At 46.3% G+C, this 27235-nt stretch overlaps 1 protein-coding gene across 2 annotated transcripts; it reads right to left on the bottom strand.

Moving 5' to 3' along the window:
* Positions 1-87: 87 nt before the first annotated feature.
* Positions 88-26695, bottom strand: ASCC2 (activating signal cointegrator 1 complex subunit 2). Of its 2 annotated transcripts, none has more exons than XM_059827788.1 (19): positions 26677-26695; positions 24143-24242; positions 22895-23053; positions 22392-22562; positions 20536-20665; positions 18558-18625; positions 16746-16856; positions 15712-15824; positions 13566-13640; positions 12904-13011; positions 11239-11307; positions 10421-10495; positions 9975-10161; positions 9182-9396; positions 7399-7518; positions 3697-3921; positions 1835-1943; positions 1195-1271; positions 88-671 (listed from the first exon to the last, which is right to left on the bottom strand). In XM_059827788.1, the coding sequence occupies exons 2-19, from the start codon at positions 24221-24223 to the stop codon at positions 503-505; spliced, it is 2262 nt and encodes a 753-aa protein (XP_059683771.1). In that variant the 5' UTR covers positions 24224-24242; positions 26677-26695; the 3' UTR covers positions 88-502. The 2 variants fall into 2 exon arrangements, with proteins under 2 accessions (XP_059683771.1, XP_059683772.1); XM_059827789.1 differs by having other exon boundaries at positions 3697-3918.
* Between the last annotated feature and the right edge of the window lie 540 nt (positions 26696-27235).

Genomic DNA, 27235 nt, shown 5'->3' with positions numbered 1-27235 from the left:
GCAACAAGAATAGCCTGAGCATTTTCCTATCAACCTTCAAGTTGTACTTCAGGATAAGGCATTTCAGCGGAACAGAAAGCTGTGCGGGCTGCTCCAGGGAAGCCTTGCTCTCAGAGCTGCCCGCCGCGTGGCCTGGAAGCCCGCTTGAGTTATGGAGAGAGGGCGCAAGGAGCCAGTATGAAAATAAAATTCTCAGAATTATAAACAGTACAAAAGGAAACGAACGGCTGGTGCAGCCTGTCCGATGCATGGCGGTGCAGCCCACCGTCGTACACGGGTCTTTCTAAGAACTGAAGAGCAGCCAGGGTCTGCCTGGAGGGCGGTTCCTCCCCGTGAACGGGCAGCCCTCCCACGGGTGTGCAATGCCACAGGAGCTGAAGTGCCAGGTACTGAACCACGACATCCAGTCCCCTGAGCGAAGGGAGTGCCGAGGGAACGGAGCACAACTGCCTCCTCCTAAGCAGAGGACTGGGGATGATGCAACACCCGGGCTAAGAGTCTTTCAGGAAGGAATCATGCCTTTATTCCGCTTTCTGTCAGCCATGACTCGTCGATTATGGTTAGCTCTTGTGCTTTTGTTTGCTTCCTTCTTCCTTCGTTCCTGGGCTGTTTCCCGGTTCTGCCCGTGGCCCTTCACGTTCCCAACAACAGCAGAGCTGTCGTGCTTGTGCCTGGAGTAGACACAACAAGGACATCACAACAAGCACACTGCACACTTGGGGGACAAAATATACTGATCCCAACAAACGACTGGGTGCGAGGAGTTCAGCCGTCAGGCCTTGAGCCTCGGCTCACCCCAGCTCTGCCGGGCTTCTGCAACAGCTGAGTATCAGCATTAGCCACATAATGACTGCGTCCTTCTACACGTTGTGTCTGTCAGCTAAAGCCAGCTATTACACTGTCCTGAAATCCCTGTGGGAGCTGTCGAAGCTCTGGGAAGCTGTGCTCTCCAAGATCCTATCTTGCACAGGGTTCTGCTGCTTATGATAAAGGGATGTGCCCACCCATTTGACGGGACAGAACAACCACCAGTGAAGTAAAAGTTGGGCGAGGAAGTTAACACCACCGCGGTAGTGACCCTGACGTACAGGAACATTAAGGAACAGGTATACCCTCAGCAATTCCAGTCAGCAGCAAAACACTTGCTAACTGCAGAGCCACAGTTTCACCCCGCAGAGGGAGATCCTTACTTACCCCTTCCTCGCAAGGTAAGCCAGCCGCCTGGCTTCAGCTCTCTCCCGCAGTACGGCTGGGTCCTGCACAAAATGGTCCTACCACGGGAAGGAAGGAAAGAGGTCAGGAAACTCATCAGCATCATGCAAAAGGCTAGAGCAGGAGGTGATTCTGTTAGACCATGGAACAGAGGCAATTCATTGTTCATTATCTCTTCTGGCTGAGCCAGCAGGATTGGTGTCAGTGACTCTAAACACAAAACCTGGCAGAAAACCTGACCGAGACTTTTTCCCACATCCTACCTCTGCCAGCAACACCATCAACATCACTGTGTTCCATGACAACAGAGCGTTAGTGACCCCCAAAGTGTTCTGCTGGCATCCTCTGTCTACGGAATAAAGGAGATTAAACCTCTCCACGGAGTAAGTGTCATTGCTCCAGTACGGTCAGCCCGGGAAGCCGTGGACAGCTGTACTCGGGGGACATTTCACAGTCCAGCAGACCGCAGGAGCAGCCACTCTGAAAAGCAGCCCAGTCTCCATGCTACTGTTAAGAGATTCACTCTCTGAAAGAGGAAATCTGTTCCACATCACTCTGCAGCTGAAGCAGCTAAGACATACGGTAAATCTTAATGCAACTCCAGCCACAAACTAAATGTCACCTTTGTTCTCTCCTTTTCAGCTTCCTCCTCCTCCTCTTCCTCCTCCTCCTCTTCCTCCTGTCCCTCCTCCTGTCCTTTAGGTCTCAAGACCTGAGGAATTGTGAATGGCCTGAGAATTAAGACACAAACAGTCAGCAATGAAGACACTACAGCCACAAATGTTTCACTGAACTGATCCTTTTTGGTTCGCACCATATCTTTCAAAAATGAGAATCTACAAATTTCATGGACTTGCTTTTTTTTCTGAAGGAAAAAAAAAAGACCCAGTAGCTAATGACACATTTACTACGGGCAATTAACGAACACATGTTCTTCACTGGGGAATGTTCACTATGAAGTTGTTACTGAAAATAATAATAGTTAAAAAAAGGAGCAGGTCAGGAAAAACCTGATACCCCACAAGGAATTTCTCCAAGGAAAGAACTGCTTCCTCTGGGAGAAGGGGATCCAAGCACAGCCACACGGCATTAGTAAGGAGCGTACTTTGCTAGGCTTGAGCTCACCAGTCAGGGAAGATCTGTGGTACAAAGACAAACCCTCAAACCTCAAGCTGAAACTCAGACGGAAACATTAATGCTCAGGAAGTGCTGTGCTCCAAAACCTCTATGACTGGTCAGTGGTTCTCCACGGAGCCCCGTTTTCATTGCTGTGCCCCAGTTTCAGACAGGGGGAAATACTTGGGGAAATCCATCAAGCTTTATGGATCACCCTGAACACACAGAGCAGGAAAGGGCCGGGGGGGTGGTGGAGGCAGAATTTACCACATGCCTATAGCTCTTCTTTAATATACATATATGTGTGCGTGTGCTTAAATTCTGTCGGAATTCAGATCCACCATTCCGCTGTCAAAGAAATAAATGTAAAACCAGAAAAGCCTTTGTCACTTCAAGCCTATAGATCTCGCTTCCAGCAGTAACAGCCACTAATTGTTCCTACTGCCTCTCTAGGAGCAGTGAGCACCGAGCACCTGAAATAGGGGAAAAGACCCGAGTGCCGCACTGTTACAAGCAAACCACAAAAAGGATTTATATTGAAGCCTCACCACGCTTTAGGAGGAAATAAAGAAAAAGCAAAAGGGACAAAGGAACCCCAAAGATACATTTTGGTTTGAGGTTAGAAACGGTGACATCTTCGTATTGCATCAGAATTTAAAAGGCCACTTTCAGACATGTTAAACCAGCTTCTAAAACACATGTTTTCTATCTCTAGCTCTTATTTCTAAAATAAATATTCTACAACTCCCATCCCAAACTAACCCTTTGCTTCCTAAAAGCTAATTGTCTCCAGCTGCAGTCATTGTGGAGAGTGCTGTGCAGTCCATCAAGGACTGAATTCCAGGTGTCAGCACTCCCGAGAGGTCAGAGGGGATTAGCAAGGAGAAGTAGTCCGGTTGCACAGTTTTCCAAATTTTGCATTTTTTCCTTTACTAACCATTCATTTTATGTTGCCCAGCTACACTCAATCCTCATTATTCAAGATAGCCCATTTTCCCCCGCCACAGGGTAGTTTTCTATACGCAGAAGCACTGCTGAGCGCAAGTTTCAACACAGTGGCAAAAATTCCCCTCTTAGATTTGTTGATTAGTTGAGGCAATGGCCGAGTCCTGCAGACACAGAAAGTGGAAGCCTGAGAACGCCCTGGGTGCGTGCCACGGCAACACTCCCTACCAACAGAAGAGAGACCCAAATCTCCCTCCTTGCATGTTACAGAGAAAGTAGCAGCAGCAGAAGGGGTGGTTTGAAGCACGCACGTCCTCATTGAGAAACAGAACCAAAACCGGTGTTGAACAGGTTTGTGCGAGCCAGGTAACTCTAGGTGGTGATTCCCATCAACCTCCCATTCACTGAAGCCACAGCACCTACCTCCTACTGATCAGCTCATCATCCGAATCGGCATCATTTGCCCCGATTTGGTTTCCATCGTAAGTGTCGTCGTACTCGTCCTCATAGTCCTCCTTGTAGAGCTGAGCTTCTCCTTGCTGCACAGGAATCTCCTCCACAATCACGCTGTACTGGCTGTAGCGCTCCTTCTGCTCAGCAACCAGGCGTTTGTCATTCAGCAAACTCCTGGTCGTGTCCTTCTCCCTCCTGCACTCCACAGCGTGGAAACGGAGAGGCAGACACAGAAAGGCAGTGTAAAGATCTTCGCTATGAGTCACTTTTTTTCCTGTCAGTAAGTGGAAGCTGAAGCAACACAAGTCGCATCTCAAACTCCACAAGTACTACTTAAGCCTACCTATTTCTCCTCTGATTTATAACAGGGCTGTTTGTCTGGCTTCTAAAACCAGCCACTCCTGGCTTGGAACAGAGTCATTTTTAAACAGAAGCCCAGCACGATTACACAGCAGATAAGAACAGGAATTGGAGACTGCCACTGTCATTTGAGACAGAAAGGAAGCTTTTACAAGAGGCCAAATGCAATTATACTCAAGCTGAAATTTGGCCAAGATCCAAGTAACACAAGAAGTCCCATGAATCTTGAATGGCAAGCTGTTAGGGCTAAGACTCCAGCCTACGAGCCGGCTCTGCAAGGCCCAGAGTGCCCTCTAACACCATGCTGCAGTATCGTCTCACTGCGGTAGCACGCACAGCTGCAAATCACGGACCAGGGCTGCATTAGAGTAACTGCTGCACGGACACGTATGTTCCTACAGTCAAGAACCTCAGCTTACAAACGTGAGACGCAAAGTATGAATGTAGACAGGGAGAGCCAAAAAATTACCAGTGCAGCAAGTAAGGGTTAGAATAAGCAAAACTAAGAGTGAAAAGAATAAAACAGAGTAGACTAATGATTCTGATCCAACCTATCTCAAAGCACTGCATGGACAATTTTTTAAAAATTTTAGGAGGCAAGTAAAGCATAGTCATTTTAAAGAAGGGAAGAGCAAGAAAGAGAATTTTGACAGAGGTGTTAAAAAGCAGCCACGGAGATGCGGGGTCTCAAGCTGCACAAGCATAAACTCTTTGAAGTCCCATTTTTCAGACCAGCCAAGTATATGCTTACAGCAAAGCAGCAAAGGATTCCAGTGTCAAGTATTCACAGGACAACTTGCAGCCCTCAAAGTCTAGGAGGAACGTGCATCGGTGATCTATTTGGCATCTGGATATTATCAGAGAAAGAACCCGTCCAAGGCAGACTGTCAGTGACTCAAGAATGGATAGGCTTATGTGACATACTGGCAAGCGGTGGGGAAGTGATCGAGGCAGCCCCATTTTCATTAAGAATCTCAAAACAAGGTAACATTACAGATAGATGTGGTTCCCCTCTCTAACGTGACTCACTCTGTTACATGCCTGCATTTAGCTGCAGAACGCTCTACAAAGCGTGTGGTTAGTTCGCACATACCCAGGCTGGGGTAACATCTTCTGCTGGTATGCGGCATGAGACTGAACTAAGTATTGATAATTGCTTCCTGCTGAGCTGGTCTGATGACTGCAGAAGAGCTACAATGAAGTGTTTCAGGCACCAATTCCAGGAAAACAGTGGGATAACTCCTCTAGACCCATGGTGTTCAGGACATGCTCTGACTTCAAGAGACAGATTCAGCTAGCCATTACGGCTGGACACGCAGAGACAGGCGAGATCACCTTGCGGGATCAGCAAAGCATCACGTATATGCTAGTATGTTCATCTCCTCATGCTTGTTTCCCTCCTCATCCTGGGGTGGATTTCTCCTTCACATTAACAGTCCCTGCCCCAAACTGCTTACGCTTACCTGCACAGCAGCTAGCGCAATGGGACCCAACCTGATCTGGCTCCTGAAGCACTACTGGTGAGCAAAAGATTTTAAGAAGGAGGGGGAAAAAAGATAAAAAAGATGTATTGATACAATTTGAATGCAAAGCAGATCTCAAACTAGGCTAGGAGAACCTTGTTACCCAGACGCTTGGGTAACACATCAGGTTTCTTGCTTGTGGAACAAGGACTACCAAGGAAGTTGCACTTTTAGTGCTGAAAGGACACTCTCTTCATATTTATGGAGTTCGGAACATTAAATCCTGGAGAGCAAGGTACTATAGCTTATCCTTTGATTCAGTTAGATACGGTCAAGTTTGGGCATAGGGTTGCTGATCCCAGCTAGTTACCTCCAGGTTTTAAAAACCACTCAAAACATAAATAACGTGTCTGGAGTTCTGCAGAGAGAGTGTTCTCAGTGTAAGAAGAACTGTTTTGAAATGAAGACATACCCTGAGGGAGGCCAAGAGACACCAGGAACAGCAGCAGCAAGAGGATAATCCAAAAGAGGTCACGTAACAGCACAGCAGAAGGGATGACAGCTTTCTCAAGGAGGGATGTTACCACTGGAGCAAAGACACAGCCTCCCCGGCAGCAGCCGGAGGGCAACGCCATGGGAGCAGGGTCCCACAACCCAGCTCAGAGATGACTTACAACTTCCAACGCTCTGTAAGTGATCTGCAGAGGGAGCTCCCAGCAGGGTTATTCCATCCGCTGGATGCACTGTGCAGAACTCAGACAGCGCTCTCTGGCCTCGTCCGGCCGCTGCAGCAGCCACCCACACATGCAAAACTTTGGGGAGGTGCGAGATAACCAAGCGTGCCTGTGCACAAGGCTCCTGCTGACAAGGTGCCTGCCTGCACTCTGAGCAAGGCAACACAATAAGGAGAAAGGAGAGAGATTGTGCCTGTGAATTCTTAGCTATGGACACTTCAGAAGTCATTGTCTTGGACAGAGAGAAAAGAAATTATTTTCTTGCCTAGCTGAGCCAATATAAGCACTATAGCACTGCTGCTGAGAAGTTCTTCGACTGGACTTTGGGACAAAAGTGGTTTTCTCCTGAGAGTTGATGCAGCTCTGCAACCAAAACCTTAACCGGGAGCTCCCAGGGTCATGGGGCTGAATCTCCAGCCAGACTTTCATTTATGTTCTGTGTAAATACATACCAACATAAAGATCAGACATGGCTGGTTAGAGACAGTGTATAAAAAAGAATCTGAAACAAATCAGCCATATTACAGAGATACGGCTGACATCAATGGGAGCCAGCAGGACAATGCCCTAACCTAAATTTGCGTGGAGCACAGCACAACACGCCAAGCTAGGCAGAAAGCAAAGGAAATGCCGTTCTGCAGGAGGCTTACAGCAGCAGGAACAACAAAAGTAGTCTAAGCCACTGAGTGTTATCAGATTTTGAAGTAGATGGATATTGAAGCTTCACTTGGATCTAAACCAAATCATTATTTATTCTCAGTTCTGAGTCACAATCCCAGGCTCGTAGAGGTGGTTGCTTTTCAAGGTTTGTTCTTCAGTACAAGTTTAACGTTAAGACCAAGAAGCAAGAGTCTGACATTACAAATGAGCTCGGCAGAGCAAACTCCAGCAGCATACAGAGGAAAGCCAATTAGGAAAAACACTGAAACCAAGCCCCTAATAATATTTCATTTCACTTTCCCAGAGAAACAGAAACAGGTGGAAAACATTTTTGATAAGCCTTACCCCCAGCCAATAAATTCCTGCAGGAGGGTTGTAGGAGAAATAAATTTGCAGGTTCACAGATATTTATTCCTCCTCACAGACAGGGTTAATTAAGCATGCACGATACTCACCGCTTGCCTTTTTGTATCCGAGAAACATCCACTGAATCCCTACTGAAAACATCAAACTCATCATTCTGGAAAACATTATAGCGAGAAGTGACTAGAGGAGTAGGGTCCGGCTTCAGCTGTCTGTTAAAAAAACAAAGACAGAGAATAAAAACAAAGGTGAACTGAGGAAGACCAAGTCCTCTCCTTCCTAAGACCTTGGTTTATTCTTTGTCAGTCTTAAAGCGATCCACAGCATGCCAAGATTCTCTTCGTGGTGCTGGCTGACCGGGTCACAGATCGCTATTCCTTCATTTCACAGCCGCCCTATCGTACATGCACGACCACTACATATGACATTGGTCTAAGACAGAAGGCACAGTTTTCAAAGCTTATCTTTGTTGGGAAACTAAAGCAACTTACAGAAAGCAAAAAGAAAATTCTTCCGTTCATTTAAGAATAAGTAAAACTATACAAGAGCATGGAATATTCAACAGACTGCCTGGTCTCAAAACAATGACTCAGTAAAGCCAAACACTAAGTATGATGAAATACATGCTGGAAAAAATTCCAGTAATTTGCCGCTGTTGATATCAGGATATTTATCTCCCTGTGGTTCCTCTATAATTCTTTCTCAGGGTTCCAGGTTTACATTTGTTCAACTTACAAGTCAAGACCATTATTTTTACATTCATTCTGTTGGTGCTGTTAGCTCAGCTGGGCATCTGAAAACGCTGCTGTGCTCACTTCTAAAATCAGCAGTGATCAAAATTCTACGTTTGCTATTGAACTGACAGTTTTGTTTCAAGATGCAAAAGGCAGGAAAAAAAATAAAAAATCTAGCCCTATCTTCTGTAACTGCTGGCGTTGCAGGAAAAAAACCACCACAACCCTTCCAAAAGCCCACCCACCCCACATCGTTTGTGCCAAAGTCAGCAGATCTGCCTGTGAGAGCATGAAGATTGTTGCAAAACTAAGATTTTTTACATCATTTTTCTGATAAAGATGCTTTCCTTTTTTAATGCAACAATGAGACAGTCTGCCCATTCCTCCATGAAATGTGAACAAACAGCACATTCACATCCTGACGCTCAGTCAGAATCTGCTGTTGCAGCACAAACACACGCTAGCAGCTGCAGACAAACTGCAACAACTCAATTCTGCTGCCAGCTATAAACCCTACATCCCATGGACAACCCAGAGAAGCAAGCAAAAGCCTGGCAAGTTTGTCAAAGGGTAGATAAAAATGGATCTAAATTGCCATCTCCAATCTCTCTTTGGTTTATCTTCAATCGCAAAACAGTAGCCTTTCAAATGCCGGATTTGACCCTGCAGATTGAATTTCAGCTGAATTAGTTCCTTTGAAGATGCCCTTTCCCGCAGGACAGCTGGGATTCTAACACCTATGGCCCTGTCCTCTGCAGCAAAGTCACTTTTGAAGGCAACACATTCTGTTGCCCAGCCCAAGCTAAGCCCATGGCCCCATGATGGTATTTTAATGGCTCTTATTTGAGCGTTTAATGTACAAGTATTTTTGTCCCCCATCACAAAAGACGACCCAGCACCTACTCTACTGAAATGCTGAACAGTGAATGTTCCAGTCCTCTGCAGGGACACAACGAGGGCAGAAACCTAGCGGCAGATGGCAATGAGAAGCTCTCACTGCAGTTATCTACCCCCAAAAACACGCACACGCAACTTCTGAGAGCTCTACAAGTGTCTAACCTTCAATAAGAATGATGTTAAATGATAACCCACAAACAAAAAACCAGAAGGCATCAAAGCCATGCCAGAAGTCGTCCCACACCTTTGCATTGATCGGTCCAGTTTATCCAAGTACGGCACCAGTTTATCTTCGAGAATGTTGTTGATGACTTGCTCCGCGTTGTAACTGTACTCTTCCAGGCAGGCCAGGACGAAGCCCTCACCAAGGTCTGGCAGCAGGTCTTTCACTTGAGAGATCAGAGAGTCCAGCTCCACCCCTGACACCTTGACAACGGGCGCAGCAGCGGCACCGGCACACTGCATGTACCAAACAGAATTGGTGGCATTACTGAGACAGCAGCAGAGGGATGGCAGGTATGCACGTTAAGTAAGGGAAAGGAACGGGCTGGGTTATCAGAATTTGAACAGAAAGAAGTCAAAGACCAAAGTCAAAAGAAGAGAAATCAGCAGAGTTATTTATGCTACACAAGGTCTATGACACACGCTTGGGCACACAGCTACTTTTGTCTGTCCCCGAGTCAGCAGGGATACTTTGGAGAATCCCTTCCTCAAATAACATATGCACTGTGCATTTAAAAAATACGCACATGAATTAGAGTGATGAAGCACAGTATTTAAATAAACCACATCAACAGGAAACCCAAGCCAACGTGAGTTACAAAGCAAATTGCTCAAAGATAAAGCCAGTGTTCAGGTGTAGCTTTGTTTCTCATTCCGCAAGGCACAGGGGGCTGCGCTGAAATCTAGCAAAGGTAAGAAATGAGACTAAATCTCATGTAATCCCCAAAACCGAATAAACCAATCCTCTCTTCACAGACAAATGAAGTAAGGACAGAAAGAGCAGTCCCCAGTCCTACCCACACACCTCTACTCACCTCATCCTCTGACGCATATGCAGCCCCGAGCTCTTCCATGTCCTCAGCAGCGCTCTCCACTATTGCTGATGCTCCATTAGATGCTGCTGGTGGTGTTGGATCTTTAACGACTTGTGCTTTTTTCCTGTCTACCCCTTCCCACGCGCTTTCCACTGCTTGGAGGATATAGGCTGTCCTGGTCTCATCTCTAAGAGGACAGCATTAAGGACGTTTCTAGATGCACATATTCAGACCTCACCTCGAAGCAACTACGCAATTTTCAGTGACTCCCAAGCCGGTGCCTACATTAACATTCCCTCCTTTTTCTTTTTTTAAGAGAAAACTTTCCATCACTCACTGCCAGTCATGCAGCTTAACCAGAGGCAGCAACACTGGAAATGCCGCTGGCGTGAAGGAATCTAAGAGTAGCCAGGTCTGCAAAACCCCAAGGTGACAGCAAAGGATACAGTGTGGAGGATGCTTGCTGAAGCAGACTGACATCATCCTCAACAGAAAACAGCTCATCGTAGTCACGGAGAAATCTGAAAACGCAGAAGCAAGTTTAATCAGTCGAACTCAAGAATAAATTACCAGCAGAGCCGTCACATACTACCATACTACCATCCCTGCTATGCCACTTTGACTTCCTCACTGCTCAGCTAGGAACACGCACAACCTCTCACCCAATTCTGAATTCCAGCACGGGTTGCCATGTCTGGTTTTGCCCCCATTATGCTGCAGCAACCTTCCCCCCAAGCCATCAGAGCCAGCTGCAACGCTCCTCATGGTGTCGAGACCTGTAACCCAGTGCCGCATTACAGAGAAAATACGGTTTACGACTTGAACACGACCAGAATGACAGCACTGTCAGGAGGACAAGATCGAATTCCCAGTTCTGCCACTTATTCACTTCGCATCTTCAGCATTAGCGCTTAATATCTTTCTGGTCTGGTCACCCCAGATGAAAAGCACAGATTAGTAATAATAGCCTAACTCGTCAAGGTAGCTAATGGCTAAATTGCTGTCCTCCACTTTGAAAGCCTGGATTAGAGAGAGTGAAGAATAACATTCTCCAGCGTCATGCAACATCCTCCTCGCCTTTATTGCAAAGTCTGTACTGCAGTCTGAAATCCTCTCACGGCAGTTCTCCCAACTAGTTAGAATGATTTCTAACTCCCAAATGCATCGTAACGCCTCATAACAATGTCTCAGGCAATTCTGTTGTAAAGAATGGAAGAGGAAGGCAAGCTGACCCTCCCCTTGGGCCTCTTTCAGCCAGACTCACCTCCTTTCCTGAAGCACCGAAGTGAAGATCTGTAGAAATTCCTCAATAAAAGGCTGAATGTTCTCACAGCTGCAGAAAACAATGGCACAACAGAGTGAAAAACTCAGTGGTAAGCCTACCGCATTGCACAATCTCCCCATTCTGCCTCACGAGCCAAACTGGTCACATTCATACATCAAGGGAAAATCCCATTTGAAAATAGATTTCAGTCCACTTTTTGGCTTTCACAGGAGCAAAGGGTCAAATGGAAACGAGTTTCTTTTATGGCTTCAGCAAACACTTCAGCCAGCTAGACCTAAGGCTGTATCACAGTTAGAATTACAGGACTTCTGACAGACTTTACAAATCATAGTTTGATGCCTCAGACTTGCAATAAGCAGAAAAGGGCGTGGAGCGCTTTTGTAATTGCACTCTTATTATATGTCTTGGGATTATACCAGTGAACCTCCCAGAAAATATGTGCTCACCTATGTAAGAACGCATGCCAAGCAAACTCCTATCGCAACCTTTCTGTTATAACGCCTAAACCTCCCACTGCTGCTGATGCATCAAGCCTCACAGCCAGACAGAATGCCCTCTGCAGCAGATCAGTGTTAAGAAAAAGGTATTTCCCTAGAAGCCGGACATATTGTTTTCACAGTAGCCTCAGCTCTCGTCAAATTGGCAATGAGTGTCTGGAGCCGTCCGTTACCACCTCTGAAGTATATATAGTCCTTATTACCATGGAATCTGAACACACTACACTCTTTGGTTCCTTTATACTTTCAATATTCTGGTGGGTACCGAAAGGTAATACTCAGGTAAGCAAGGGTAAGGCAAGGCTATTATTGCTTCTTTAAGGATTGGACTTATAGCATGGACAGATAGGGTGATTTAGTCCGGGTCACAGAGGAAGTCAACGAAGTAAATCCAGGTCTCTCATAAGGAATTCCACCAACAGACCCTCCTCATCTTCTTGGACAACTCTCCTAATACCAAACCAGGGAAAATACTCAAGCAGAACAGGAGCCACAGAGACCAGCAATCTACAAAACCTGTAATGAGTACAGGCAAAGAGAAACTAGCCCAAGACAGCACCAGCCTTCCAATCAGGATCCAGGTTCTTGGCTCTGTCGCCAACAGAGAGCACGATTTTGGGTCATTTCACTGCTCTTCATTTCTCTATTTTAAAATAAGGATAGCTACACTTGCCTTCATTTTCAGATTACTCACAGAGCTATCAGTTAACAATTTTCACAATAGGAGCAGGGGTAGAACTAGGTAAAGGCACCAGTATCTAGATTTAAAATGACTGTTTTCAGTGATCTGTAACACTGCATCACTTTTACTGTGGTGTCTCAGTCAAGGTGTCCACACACAGCATTAGAATTTGCAGCTTCTCCATAAACTGAGGTTAGAAGGCTTGTTGGACCAGAGCCTTGTCCCACTTTAGTGGGGTCAACACACAGCTCACCACACCAATTCTGGATCATATAGCTTCATCTGGGACATTCCCGCTATGCAGAACAACAGACTTCTGATCTTCGCCAAAGTCTTTGGCTACGACCCCAACACAAATAGCAGTTTCTGTTCATTTGCGCCAGTAAATCTGAAAACGAGGAAACAATCTCCCCCACAATGGCAATCAAATAACTGACCAGTACCGCAGAGCCCAAGTGCCAATACCTGCTTTCTAAGATGGGCTGCAGACAGACTTGGTTTATTAGGATGTGAAAAGTTTCTATCATCTTCTTCCTGGAATGTGAAATTCTCCTCCACAAATCAGCAAAAACACTTCGGAGAGAGCAAAAGAACACACTGTTGGTGTCAGCACAAGAAATCTGAACCTCTAACACAACTTTACTCCAGAGTTAGCCCTCCAGAGTAGGAATTTCATTAGTAAAATCATTTCTTTGCTGCAAGGACCAGAGATTAGAGCCGTTTCATACTCATTAAGGAAAAATCCATGCTCTAAACAAAGTTGGTCTCAATCACCAATTGTCCCGACAGCTGGACACACGATGTCTCAACTGTACCAGCACAGTCTGCGCCTTAAAATGAGACCAATCTACACAGAGAGATATCATTCACGTTTTCACACTTTGTTACAATTTGAATGGATCTCCCATCAAGTTTCTTCTTAGACAGCAGCAAAAGAAACCATTAGTAACCCCACTGCCCAGGAAAATTTGAAATTAGAAAAGCCATCTCTTCAGAGTTCTCCGAAGCAGCATAAAAAGATAAAAAGACTCCGCAGAGGTGGGTAAAGCAGCATGAAGTGAATTTTTAACTAAGCCCTGGGAGACTTTTATTGAGAAGAAAATGCAAGCCTTTGCAGACATTTTCACCTGTTATCCTCATAATGCCTCTTCTTAACTGCTGATTCCAGCTCAGGAACTGCCAGTTCATAAAACGAAGCTAATCTGTAGAAAGGGGCAACAAAATAGTAACTGTCAACTGAGGTTTCAAAAATCATTTGCTAAAAGACAAATCAAATGGTTAATTTCACTAAATTCTCCTCACTAGCAGTACCCATCAGCATCACCCCATTTTGTTCTTTGTTCCCCGAAACACAAGCAAGCAAATATGCAATAGACAAAGAGCAGCACTCTAAGGAAACCATCAAGGTGGCTTTGAAGATGTAGGCAAAGAAATGCGTTTGAAAAGCATCATGCTACTGAACAGAAGAACAATCTGCCCAACCAAGAAACATCCCAAACACCAATCTGCAGTCTGCAAAAAGCTGAGTCCATCCCGAAACACCCACTCCAACATCCTTATGGCCCTGTCCTGCTCTATGCGAGAAACTGGATAGGAAACAGGATATGATTTCCAATAACGTCGTACTGGCCTTGCTATTCAGCTCTGCTCTAGGTGGGCATTTAGATGAAGGTATCCAATATGCAGAAAGCCTAAGAGGATGTTTCAATAGGATGGGGCAGGGAGGAAACAAAGAAAGTTAGTTTGGTCCAGTTTCACATTTTACCTGCCAGGCAGCCCACACAGACCCTTTCCTTCAGGGACAGGGCACCAAGAGATGCAGAGAAACGCCCTCACAGAATAACAAACAGCCAGTACTGCTGCCTGAGTAGCTAGATGGTACAAATAACTGTTTACAGCACTTTGCAGAAAAGCCAAGCCTGCTGAACTGAGGAGCAGAGGCTCCATTAGGAACATGACGTGCACGTCTCATGTTAAGAGCCAAACACGTTAAATGAGTATCCTTGAGGCAAATGTAGCAGAAGCTGGTTGATACTTTTAGTCAGGGAGAGAAATTAGCAAGTGCCAGCAGATTGATTAAGACTCCCAGAGGTTCCAAAAAGATGACACGTAAATCAGTTTTCCCTGCCCACACTCCAAAGACCCAGTCGTTAGTCCATATTGAGAAGTAATGAAAATGTTGCTGTTGTCCCACTGCACAGAGATCGAGACTATTTTAGCGTATCTCTGACATCAACAGTAGAATTAAAAGCAAAAGGCTTTCCTCCTCTGAGTAACCAAGCATGTAAGCAGTGCTGCTTGCCAATCCAAACAGCCACCAGCAGTCCACCAATCTGCTCTTCTTTCAATAACCAACTCGGCGACAACATCCAAAGGGGACAGAGACCCACACACCCCACAGCAGCGTTACTCAACCCATGGTCCGTAAACCACTGGCAGCTGCAAGACTTGAGAGGTCTGCAACATGATTGGAAACAAAAGCAAAATACAAACGTGTGTTCATTCACACTAACAAGCAAACAAAACAGGGGAAATAAGGACAATAAATTAACACTTCACTTGATCCTAAACAAAGGTTGTTACGGCAAGACTCTACGAGATGATCTGGGGGCTAAAAACACCTGAGGCAAGCCAGGTAAGTGCCACTCAATGACTTGCAGCCTCTGTGGGAACACACTCTGCTGTCTGGTCCTTGAGATTGTCCTGACTCATCGCCACTGCGATCCAGAGTCGGGCAGGGAATTAGCTGTCAGCCCAGCTGTGACAGCGCTGGCTTGTCATCCTCTCCCAGGCACTCAGCTTTTGCCAAACCTCAGTAATATTGTGTAACAGAGAACTTAGGCAGAACATCAAACAAAAACATTTATTTTCAGACCTTGATGGACTATCACTCTGAAATACTTTCTACTTCCCTTGCTTCGGGATCCTATGGCAGGAAGCTCTTTTTTGCCTACAACTCTTTTCTGCTCATCCCTCTCCACCCTTTCCAAAGCACACCGAGTACTGTTTAGCTGGGTTTTGAAATTGTCATGGTTGCCTGGCTCTAGGATCATTCATAGATAATGATGAAGGTGAACATACAACAGACAAACTTTAGACATCCCTGTATTCATTTATTTATTATTCGGTATTCCTGTCAGTGTGAACCTAGCAGTCTCTAGTTGCATTAAATCTGTCTACTCTTTTTAACAATGAAGGGAGTGGGACAGGACACAACAGCACATTCAGTATTTTTACTTTGCCAAGACACGCTCTCTGCAGTCCAAGACGTACCTGTAACAAAACTCATGTTTTTGGAAGGTCTGGCAAGCCAACGGGAAGACATCAAGAAACGCCCAGAGTGTCGTGCAAGTGTCGCATAGGTACAGCACAATATCCTTCAGCTCCTGAGAGAGAAAGAGCAATTACTGAGAGAAAAGCCAGACAAGTTTTCCTAGGAACATAGCATAACTCACTAACAGGGACACATCATGTTCAGACTAGCCTTTTTCCTGACCGCATAAAGACAGTCTGCTATCAATCACAAACACATTACATGTTACTGGGTCTAAAGGCAGAGGCAACATCTCTATAAAACTTCTATCCTTTAAAGATCTATAATGCAATCCCAACTGCTCACTCTCATTACAGATTCTGTGAAATTATGAGAATCCTCATCATATCCTGTTTTGGACAGTGGCTTTGTCCTCAATGCATCCTCCACATATAGTATTCTTCCCCGTCTAGCTGAGGTACTGCATAGCAGTAATACAGGAATTTGAGGGGTGATTTCAGTGGTCCATTTCAGTGCAAGGTGTGTTTCTAGGGTAGCTCTAACAGCTCCCACACACAAACTGTATGACTAAGATTTTGTAGAAGACCATGCTCACTGACAGGGGGCCTGTCTTTGTACAGCACCCAGCACAAAACCCCCCGTCTTAATTAACTAAAGTACACTACTGTTAAACAATCATTTCTGAAGAAAAAAAAAAAATCAACTCTAATCACTGTCAGGGTTACGTGGAGGCTTCTGTCAGATACTCTGTTACATTACTTATGAGCTGGTTAAGCAGAAAAGACGCCAGGTTTAAAAAGAACCCACAATACAATGGATATGGTTGAAACGCACCCGAGCAAAGCAACCAACTCGTGGTGGAAAGGCTTTATCACCAAGTCATATGACAAACAGTGAAACAATGACACAGAGCCATGTGCTGTATGAGCCACCAGCATTTGGGAACAGAATGACCCTCTGTGCTCTTACTGCTCCATGGACTGTTCAGTCTGCAGGAGTACGAACAGTCAAGCGCAAGAAGCAACAGTTCTACCTGGAGAGGCATGTTCCCCGGAGTCACGTTTACTTTTTCTTCCAATTTCTGGGGCTCAGCAGAGGCTCCTTCACACTGCAAGCCACACTTATGCAAAATATTGTTGAACACCTAAATCAAGAGACCAGAACAGTGTTAAAACAGACAGGAGAAAGCAGTGGGACATGCTTTATCTTGTTAGCAACCACTGCTATGATCATGTACGCAACATGGGACTATTTCCATACAGCATGGAGCTGTGCAAGATGAAAGCTGCAACAGACTCTTGCAGCTACAGCAGGAAGGGCCACACTGCACTTCTGAAACTCCATGCAACTTGCAAGTAATTTAAGTGCAGCCGCATACGGTCGTGGTGCTCAGAGAGGGACTGCAGCTAATCCAAATCCTTAGTTATGGGAGAAAAATCAGCCAGCAAGGCCAACACTGGGAGCCACCCGCGATCCCTATTTGCAAGGGAGCAGTGGGACAACTGGGAAGTTAACACCACCTCCTGCTTATGAGCTAGTCCCAAAGCCTTCCTGCCCTCTCCCCTGAGGTTAGCAGGACAGATTTTGTGGCTCTTGTTTATAAACAAAGAATCTGGGGAGAAGCTGATAGAAGAATTAGGTTCTGGATTGCTAACAACCTTGGGCGTAGGACCAACTTAAAAGCAACTCCTCTACATTTGCACCTTGGGAGATTTCTCGAACCCTCCTCCCAGAGATATGTGACTGGGTGGCTAAAGCTGCTGAAGCTGCATCCCTGGGGTTAATATTACTATTCCACGGGGCATGTAAGCTCCTAAGCCTACACAGATAACACTGTCACTGAAAGGAGTTGAAAGCACATAAATAGTTTTATGGATCAGTAACGACACATCTTTCTTTGAGCTGTTACATCCATACACTTGAAACACACTGGTGCCACCCTGCAACGGTTACCAAAACACACAGGGAAGAAACCAGTGTGCTGCAGAGAAACTGCTCCAACATGGTACATCACGGAAAGCAAATGGAATCTCTGCTGTCCTCCCCAGTAATTCATTTGAAGGTTTGGTCTTGCATCCTAGAATATTTTTTAAATGTGGTATCACCTCTGAGATTTACCTCTAACAGTTTCTTAACGCGCTAAAAAAAGAATGTGGGCTTTCAAAAAGTCAAGTGACATTATAGGTGTCTTGGGGTAAACGGTATCTTGGGTTTGTTTATTTTTGTGCATGGGTGAGCTTTCTGAGGACATAAACGTGACATTTTCAGGGTACAAAGGTGTCAAGGCACCTTTATTTTCCCCTCAGGTTAAATGTGAATCCTGCTTACCAAGTCTGGGGAATATAAAAGGTGCTAATAAAAATGAAAGCTTAGACACGGAGAGGTGCCAAATACCTTTTGTATGGCAACAATGCATCCCTCCCAAGAGGTTTCCATTTACTCCTGAGCACCTGCAGTGTTGAGGCTAACCCATTCTACTGTGTCAAGGCTTAGCTACCTCTCACGGTCTGCATTTCGTTGGTTTAAGTTTCAACGCTTCCCCCACTTGGGGTGGGGTGGGGGGGACACACAAAGAACACTTTTTGAACTGCCTAATGAAAATTCCTTGAGATTAACCGGAGAGAAGGCTAGAAGCTGAAGGAAGATAATAGGAAATAGTCATCAAGTAATAGTTTTAGATAAAGGTTCAAAAGCTACGTGACACACGTTGGCGTAAACTAGAGAAAGTAAGCAACAGCACAATACATTCTGCCTGCCTATGACCACACTCGCTCCCTTCCACCCTCTAAGCTATGCCACATTTCCAGATGAAATCCAAGCCCTGGGCCAAGCAGGAAAGCAGTACCTGGAGGACAGTGGGCAGAGTTTCATCTAGGTCACTGAAGTAACTTGGTTGCTGAGTGAAGATATTTTCTGAGAAGAGAAGGGGAAGGAGACCACTTCCCATTAGTTCAGACATTCACGCCAACAAGCAAATTTGCATCAGAAGACGTACGTGTATTATTACTGACACACACCCACCCTCCAGACACAGCGAATAACCATTTAGGACACGGACCCAGGCTCACTTCTCAGCTCATGCCCAGGGCCTGCTCCTACAAAGCTTGCCCATCAACTCTTCAGTCCAGCTGGAGAACTGGTAATGAGAATACGCTCATCAGAGCGGAGCAAACGAGATGTTAGATGATTCACGCCCCGCAGGCCGAATCAATGAATAATGCAAATACTATCGCTAAACATTCCTAGTTCCTTCACCTGACAACTGGAGTTGACTTTTAATTACTGATAACAGTTCAGCACACACTGGAAGATGTTCTGCAGAATATTTCTTGAAGGTAATGAGGCTTTCGTAATACCTGCTATTATATTACTAGGACTTCATTATCTTTACAAAATACTCCACTGAGTAATGGCGTACCATAAATCCGCACCAAGTAAGCGCAGAGGCTGCCTATTTTCCTGTGAATTCCTGCTCAGACACAGAGTTCTCCAGCAAGGACAGAGCACGAGTAAGAGTTACGAGACAGGTTTCAAAAAAATTTATACCCCGAGTAGAACCTAAAGTTATGAATTACACACCAGAACTGCTCATGCCATTACTGTCACAACATAACACAAATAATCAGGTGAGCAAATTATTATTGCATTGCACCCCAGAGCATATGTATAATTCAAATAAGGTTTCACCCACTCAGGTCATCTTCGGAATATTTTAAGACCCAGATAATCTAAGCTTCACATCTGAAAGAGAACTATCTAGCTATCTTGTCATGCCTTCTTTCCACCTCTGAGGCTTGACAGATGAATTTAGAGTGGAAGTTACTGAAAAAGGGTAAAGGGATTAAAAAATGCAAAGCTTTATCTAAGATTTTCTGGTCTGGAAATTCAGCTCCATCACATGATCTCTAATGCTTCTCATGTTAGTCAACTTGGAAATGAGACAAAAATAACTGCCAAAGAAAGGAAAGAGTTTCGTTACATGAACTGCAAAGTGGGTTAGAATTTAGGAAGAGGAGGTCCCTTAATCCAAGGTTAGGTACTCTTCCATCTGTGCTCAGATGGATGTTGAAGATCACAAGTGGTTCCCTCGTGAAGGGAGCACAGGATAAAGACAGAAGCTAAACCAATATGCCCCGTCTTCATGACGCAGGTCCCAGCGTCCAAGGTTGAGACGTTACTTGACATGCATTTGCCACTAAGGCTGTCTGTACAGATAAAGAATTCTAGGGATAAGCACAGCTTGAGCAATGCTCTGAAGTGCTTTGTGGTTTGAAGGCACTACATAAATCAATGTCTGCGTTGAAATTTCAAGTTCTCCCACCTCATAGACCAGTGATGACCTCACGTTGCACGTTTCACTTGGCTCCCCACTCTGGGAACAGCAGTTGGAGCATATGAGCAGTCGGACTGTGCCCCATCTCCTAAACCTCCTCCCCTCCCGCCCAGGAATCGAGTTGTTTGCCCCTTCCCATCTCTACCAGGATTTTACAGAGCCCTCATGGCCGACTTACAGGGGCTGAAGACACGTTTAATTGGCATGGGAAACAACTGCTGAGGCACAACTGAGCCTTGGTTCATGCCTAACGCCACGAGCCCAGCTCGGGACAGCTAAGCAGCAGGACACAATGCTTTCCTTGACGTAAATGAAGTTCACAAGAAAAAAAGAAAAAGAGTAATCTGATTTAGAAATTATAGATTCTAGATGCTACTGAACAATTCATTTTCAGAGCAGTAACATTAGTATAAAACCCCACTCATCACTTGCCATTATACGAGTAAGCAAAAGCCTAAATGTCACAAATTGTTCCTGGGCTTTAACTAACCAATCATCTTCTGGAGCAGGAGACCGTTTCCTTTCCCAAAAAGCACACAGAGATCCAGAATCTTTGGGATGTCAAACAGGAAGTTATTGTAAATAATTTCTCCAAAGACAGAGGGAGTGATAAAATGATCCTAAAAAGAAAAAAAAAAAGCAATTTAAAGAATAATCCATATCTTACTCTGCAAGAACTCCAGCATTATCAGCACACCTGAAGAAACATCTCTCAAAAGCGTATATAAGGATTTTGTTTCGTAGAAGGCAGCAACTCTGCTTACACCAGCTTCTGCAGAGCTCTCCATCCCCGCATTCCCAGCTGCTTGTCACTGCCACTACACCATCCACTCCACTGGCCTCGCACCACTCCCAGGGCCAGGCCGCACCATGAAGTGAAACAATCAAGCTACAAGTCAGAACAAAAAGCTGCCTACAAGTTCGTTCAGTTCCCAGACCTGGCTCACGACACGGTCAAATAAACAGCTGAGCTGACACAAGAAAAGCTCAGGTCAGGAGTAGGAATGAGTAACCAGGCACAGGAATGGCTTAACTGGCACTGACACTGAAAAAATACACGTGAGATCACAGCCTGAGGTTATTGGTACTCTGGAAGAGTAGAATCAAGGCACCAAAGACAGCTGCATCAGTGACAAGTGGGAAGGAAACCCAGGAACTGCAGCTCTATACCCTGACTGCTGGAACACTGTGTCAGAGACACGTGACTCATAACATTGAAGGAATTTCTTCCAAAATTCTAGATGACAAAAATTCCATCGTCTTTGACACTGAGAAGCAAGCAAGCTAAAACGTGATTTCAGATTTTTCAGAAGACAAATTTGCCTATGATAGCAAATGTTTTCAATCACAGTGAAAGGTGGTACGCACATTTTCCCTGCCGAAGCAGAGGGACGGGGCTTTGTGCTGGCTAGGTTCAATTTCTAGAATTCCTGCTGACCGCCTGCGTGACAACAGACTATTCATTCTCTTCAAATTACTCAACTATAAAATGGTTTCAAATGCTTGTCTGCCTCACTGGAGTGGTAAGATTTAATCAGATCCTGGAATGAAAGACACCATAAAGGTGTCAAGTACTTTTGCTGAAGTGGTGCCAGCTGCAGGCTCCAGCATTCCTTCTACCTGTTCCCACCCCAGTCCTCCAAACTCCCACTCCAAGACCTTTCCTCAAAACATCCTGAATGTCACCGCTGTGATAGGCGAGAGAATCAGCCCATCGCTAAATAACACACCATGAACCAATGAGGATATCAAGGGAGTAATTGCTGGAACACAAGGTGCCTCACTCATCCTGCCCAAAGGCCTTGTGAAAATTCCACAGCTGCTCACGGGAGTTGCACTCACACAATTAGGGCTGAGTACGTCTTTCAATTATAATGCCAAGAAAACAGTAATTTAGAGCAGTTTCATTGTGTGTCCAAAACTTGGGGAAAGTTCAAGGAGAGACAAGTATTCACACAGATTACGCGACACTGCACAGCACAGAGGAAGTGGCATTGAGGGAGAGAACGCTCAGCTACTGGTGGCCTGAAGAGCTTCTGTTCCATGCAGCCATACAAAGGCCAACTTGCTCTTTTTTCTCTTACAGCGATGTATCATACCGCCACGCGTGGCTAACCTGCTATTACTTAGCTGATTGCCTGGATCTCCTTCCTAAGAAATCATTGCATAGTACAGATGCTTCAGCTCTGAGTGGTTACGATCTCCATACGGAGAAACAAACTGATAAAAACAGCCAGGGAGAGGAATGCAGTTGGACACGCGAGTAAGTAACATGATTAATTTCTCCAGTCGGCTCTTCCCCTAAGCTATACAGCCCGAGCACTTGCAAGGCAAAGAAATATTTACCTTGGACTCCTTGTGAGTGGACATTCTGAGGAAAGTCAGGAAGACGCTCCGATGAAGACGTTGCTGCATGTCATTCACCTCTGAATGGCAATCCAACAACGCATCAAACTTGCGAGGGGCATAGGACAGGTAGGAATCCAGACATCTCTGAAGGGTCTCATCAAATATTACCTTGCACGAGAGACAAGAAAATGGAAAGAAGGGAAGGTCACAGATTCCTAGGTCACGCTCATGGGCGGCCCACTTAAGTTTAAAAGCAAGCTAAAACATTGAAGAGTGCTAAAAGGATTCACATATGCATCAAATACAAGCAAACTCTTAAAATCCACAATGAAAAATCTATATTCTTTGCACTCTAAGGTGCAGTAATTATGATTAAAATGCTTGACAAACGATATAATAAGCATACACAAGTCCTTATGAAAACGATTTAAAGTTCGTGGCTTTTACGAGCACTTAGATTGTTCATGCTTTTTCTCCAGTGTCCACAAAACAATTATTACCTGGCACCAAAATTTGTCATGAGGCAAAGCCAGAAGCCAGTTCAGGTCATCTGCAATGAATTTTCCTCGCTCCAAGAATTCTTCCACTAAAGCAGGGTCTCTGACAACAGGTGGTGGTCTGTATAGCACAAAAGACCGATCTGCTTTTATTTCTGGGTGCTGCAGAAAGCCAAAACACTGTATTAAAACCACAGACCAAGTGACAGGAACGCCCAGTTACCATTTGCACTGCTCACTGAATCTTAGGAAACCAACACAAAATTACACTTCAATACAATTCAACATTCGGTTCCCTGGTAACTTCCAATTTTCTAATCTTTCAAGGCAGCAGAGCAGTGAGTTTGTATCCTTATTTATCAGCAATACCTCCAGACCTTCAAAATTTGGTAGATGTTGCTCCTTGCATTCTATTAACCAAAAGCCTCGCAAAGGAATCCTCCCACACCCTCAAAACAAACAGCAACAGCTTAATGCCATGCCTTCGAAATGTGGCCTGCACTCTCTCTTTCTCCTCCAAACTGGTTCTTGCACAATGTTCCATGAAGTCAAACCGACATGACCGGCAAATACAGAGAAGAGACATTTCACTACCCTTCCCAAGGGTTACTGAACAGGCTTTGCCCAAATACTCCCATCCTAGAATGAGAATCATGTTGAGTGGCGAGCAGCAGCTTCGAGCTCTGCCTCAACCCACATGTACGACCAGGGTAAAGCACCTCACGAGCAAGCAGCATTAACGGCAGGTCCCACTTCTGCAACATGCCCAGAAGGCTCTCCCCACGCCTTCTGATTTCTGGGGGAAAAGGGTAACTGTGGATTTAATTTTTGGATTTCACCAAGCTGAAGCCACAGGGCAGAAGGTCACGGGATGCAGGAAGTGGACGGACTTATCCCAGCGCTATAGCTCAGAGCTAAACTTCACGCAGAGTTGCAAAAGCTCCCAAAGCATTCTCTCTGTTGCAGCAAAGTTTACTTTGCTAATCGGGCTGTTCCTCAAAAGAATAAGGAGTTCGGGGAGAACAGAGTTTACTATAGATGTTGAACACAGTACGTTTTCATTTACCCATCACTGAAATAAAATTCTCAACTATCTGAATGCAGTAAAACACGAAGACAACTATTTCTTTAACATGGAAGCTGACCAAATTTCATCATATCCTGGACAAAGGGCTAGTTTTGCCCAGGCCTGAATACAGGACAATTATTTATTAAAGGTCTTGTTTGGCTTTCAGGAAAAACACAGCTCACCAGTGCCGGTAAAGTTCTCAGCTTCCCTGTCTTGGGATCCCTTTCTGTCAACTGGAGTTCATCCAGAGGCAATGCTGGCATCGTGATGACTCGTTCCTATCTTCAGCAAACAGAAAAACAAAAGCAGCACAGGATGCGTTTTACAAGGTCAATCAACCAAAAGCATAACAAGAGAGGCTACAGTCTTACTGTAACACACACACACAGCGGCTGGAAATATATTTATGCAAAGCAACTTATACACCGCCCAAATGCCAAACCTCGAGGGAACACCCAAGAACCGCCTGCACGTGCCTCAGAGAAACCTGTAACGTGGTGCTGTATGTCCATCCCTGTTCCTTACTGAGAGGCCACAGATATCTTCCAGGACAGCAAAAAGCATTTTGGGACATTTGTTTAATACGGGAGATTGATATTTAAATCTGGTTCCCGAAGAGCTGGGCTGAACTCTGCTTTTGTAGTCTCTTCTAATGCTTGCAGTGTGTCTCCTGACATTACAAACTGGAGAGACAATCAAAAGACACCCTGCCAACGTACTATTAAAAGAATATTTTTGGTGCTTACGTGGCAGAATCACTCAGTACTCATCCAGATAAGGCACACAGGGTGAGCCTACAAAACACAGCCTTCCCTTCCCCTGCCAGTTCCCACGTGCTCACAAAACCGTATTTTATTCTACAACAGCATTTTTAAGCTCAGAAATACTTCAATTAACTTTCTGAAACTAGCTGTAAGTCAAACCTTAGAGTAATTCAAAAGAAATTATTATGTGCACTGTTTAAAAAGTTCAGGTATTAACAAAAAATGAAAACTGCAGGTTAACAGAGCTTTTCATTTCTTGGGGTTTTATATTATTTATAGTATAGATATTTATAGCATATCCTATAAAATAGTACTATTTTATAGGATTTCTCTGAAACGGTACTAAAAAATTATGCTCTTAAGATCTAAGATCACAAGTCTCCTTACATGCATGTTTAATTGCATTCCCATTGCCTGGGCAGGATAACAATTAAAACAAGAGAAGTGTCCCTACAGCTGAACAATACTGATTCAGGAGCAAGATTACAGTTTAGACAGCAAGTAAGAGAGTAACAGTTTTGGTTCCAGAGAATGCGGCACCTACGGACTTAGGCAAAAATTGTGTCACCTAACATTTTAGAGTTTGATTTTTCATCAAAAAAAAATTGAAAAAAATTACACCAGAGCAATGCCAATATATTGGACAGCTTAGAAAACTTAAAATAATTATGTCTTTCCAAGGGAGTTCAAAGACTGGAATATTGACAAGAGCATTATCAGGTTTTTTTTACGATAAACAATTTCTTTGAAAAACACACTTTTCAGCGGAATAAGCCAAGGGATTTTTCAGTTCTCATCAGATCTTTAATTTGGCTCTTAGAGTTTCTAGAGTCACTCTGAAAACTGCACATAGAGGCGTGTGCTTGCAACAAGGAACAAAAATGTCAAGCGTCTCCTTTCAAGCCTGCCAAGCATCAAACTCTCCAGTCCAAGTCAAAAACATCTTGGAAGAGGCAGGTCCCCTGACAAAAAGCTTATTCATCTGGAGAATAGAATGAACCTGAGTATGGAATATTCTCAACACAGAGACTCATCCCCGACCCCCGCCGTATGCGGAGCTTTGGCCTACGCTACAAGGACACGATTAATCCGTCGCACCCTGTGATTTCAGGCACGCAGTTTAAGAGCCAAAGAGCCCTGACAAAGACTACAACAAACCAGACTTTTGCCAGGGAAACTTGTTTTCACGGCACCAGAAGCGTTCTCTGCCCCACGACCCCCCAAGGGGACGCCCGGGGTGGGGGGCAGAGCGCTGGGCCCAGGCACCCACCCCAGCACTGCTGGCAGAGGGGTGCCACGCTGCAGCCCCACTAAGAGCAGCGGCGTGCAGTGGATGTGCAGGCAGCCCTCTCCCCTTTACCGACTTTGAAGTCACCAGTCCTAATTTCCCCTCACTGCTGCCCCTCAAGGTGCCAGGCACCCACCCAGCACCCAGCACCCACCCGACTCCCCCCCCATTCCCAAACCAGGCACCCAACCGAGCTCTGCCCACACCTCCCCGCACACCCTCCTCCCGTGTGCCACCCCAGCCACCCCTCCCAGGCCCAGCCGCTCTCCCGTAGCCCCGAACACCGCCACCAGCCCCACACCCCGCTACCCCACCCCCGGCCCCAGCACCCGCTGCCACCGGCCCCGGGCCCCACCGGCCCCGGGCCCCGCCGCCCCTCCGGGCCCCGCCGCCTCGTCCTGGCTCGTCCCGCCCCACAACGTGCCCCAGGCACCTTTTCCAGCCACCGCCAGGTAAGCCAAGCCCTGCCGCTCCACACACCCCTCTGAGTCGCTGTCTCCGCCTCACCGGGCCCTGCCCGCCCCTCACCGGGCCCCGCCCGCCCCTCACCGGGCCCCGCCCGCCCCCTGCCACCCCGCCCCGCCGCAGCCACGTACTTCCAGGCCCTGCCGCCGCAGCCGCTAACCGCCCTACCGCAGCCACCCCCCGCCACGGCCCCCGTTACCGAGCAGCCACGTCCCGCCACCCCAGCCCCGCCGCCGGCCCCACACTTCCGCAGCCAAACGGCCCTTCCGGTGCCGGGCGGAAGTGCCCGCGGTGGGCGGAGCCTGGCGTGGCCCCGCCCCCCCTCCGGCGGGGTCCCCTCGGCCGCCGCCGCCCCGGGGCGCGGAGCTCGGCGGCGGGCCCGGGCCCGGGGAGCGGGGGCAGGAGCCGGCCTTCGAGCGGGCTCTGCTGCGAAGGGGCAGCCCCAGGCCCCGAGTCCCCGCGCCCCGGCCCTGCCGGGCTCCTGCGGTGCTCGGAAACGACGTCGCGGCCCCTCCCGTTGTGCGGTGAGGGGGAGGGGCCGCTCTCTGCGGGCGGTGGGTCCGCCTGTGGGGGACGAGCGGCCCCTGAAACGAGTCACCTTCATAAGGAACACCTCAGTAACCGCGCTGAGCCCTCCCGTGCCGCGGGGCGAGAAGAGATCACGTCAGTCCCGCTTGCACCGCGGGGGACCCCGGGGGCCGGTGACCCCAGTGACCGGTGTCCCCAGTGACCAGTGTCCCCAGTGACCGGTGTCCCCA

Source organism: Gavia stellata, chromosome 21, assembly GCF_030936135.1.
Source record: "Gavia stellata isolate bGavSte3 chromosome 21, bGavSte3.hap2, whole genome shotgun sequence".
Classification (NCBI taxonomy): domain Eukaryota; kingdom Metazoa; phylum Chordata; class Aves; order Gaviiformes; family Gaviidae; genus Gavia; species Gavia stellata.
Note: the sequence above shows the minus strand (reverse complement) of the source record. Positions and strands in the feature narration are given on the sequence as shown.

Bases quoted from the DNA above. Each gene is read 5' to 3' on its own strand.
- ASCC2 (XM_059827788.1), bottom strand. From the start codon at position 24,223: ATGCCAGCATTGCCTCTGGATGAACTCCAGTTGACAGAAAGGGATCCC. The intron at 22,563-22,894 runs GTAATAATTGTT...CTCTCGTGCAAG, and splicing joins ATGACAAATTTTGGTGCCAG to GTAATATTTGATGAGACCCT. The intron at 1,944-3,696 runs GTAGGTGCTGTG...CTTAATTCTCAG, and splicing joins GATGAGCTGATCAGTAGGAG to GCCATTCACAATTCCTCAGG.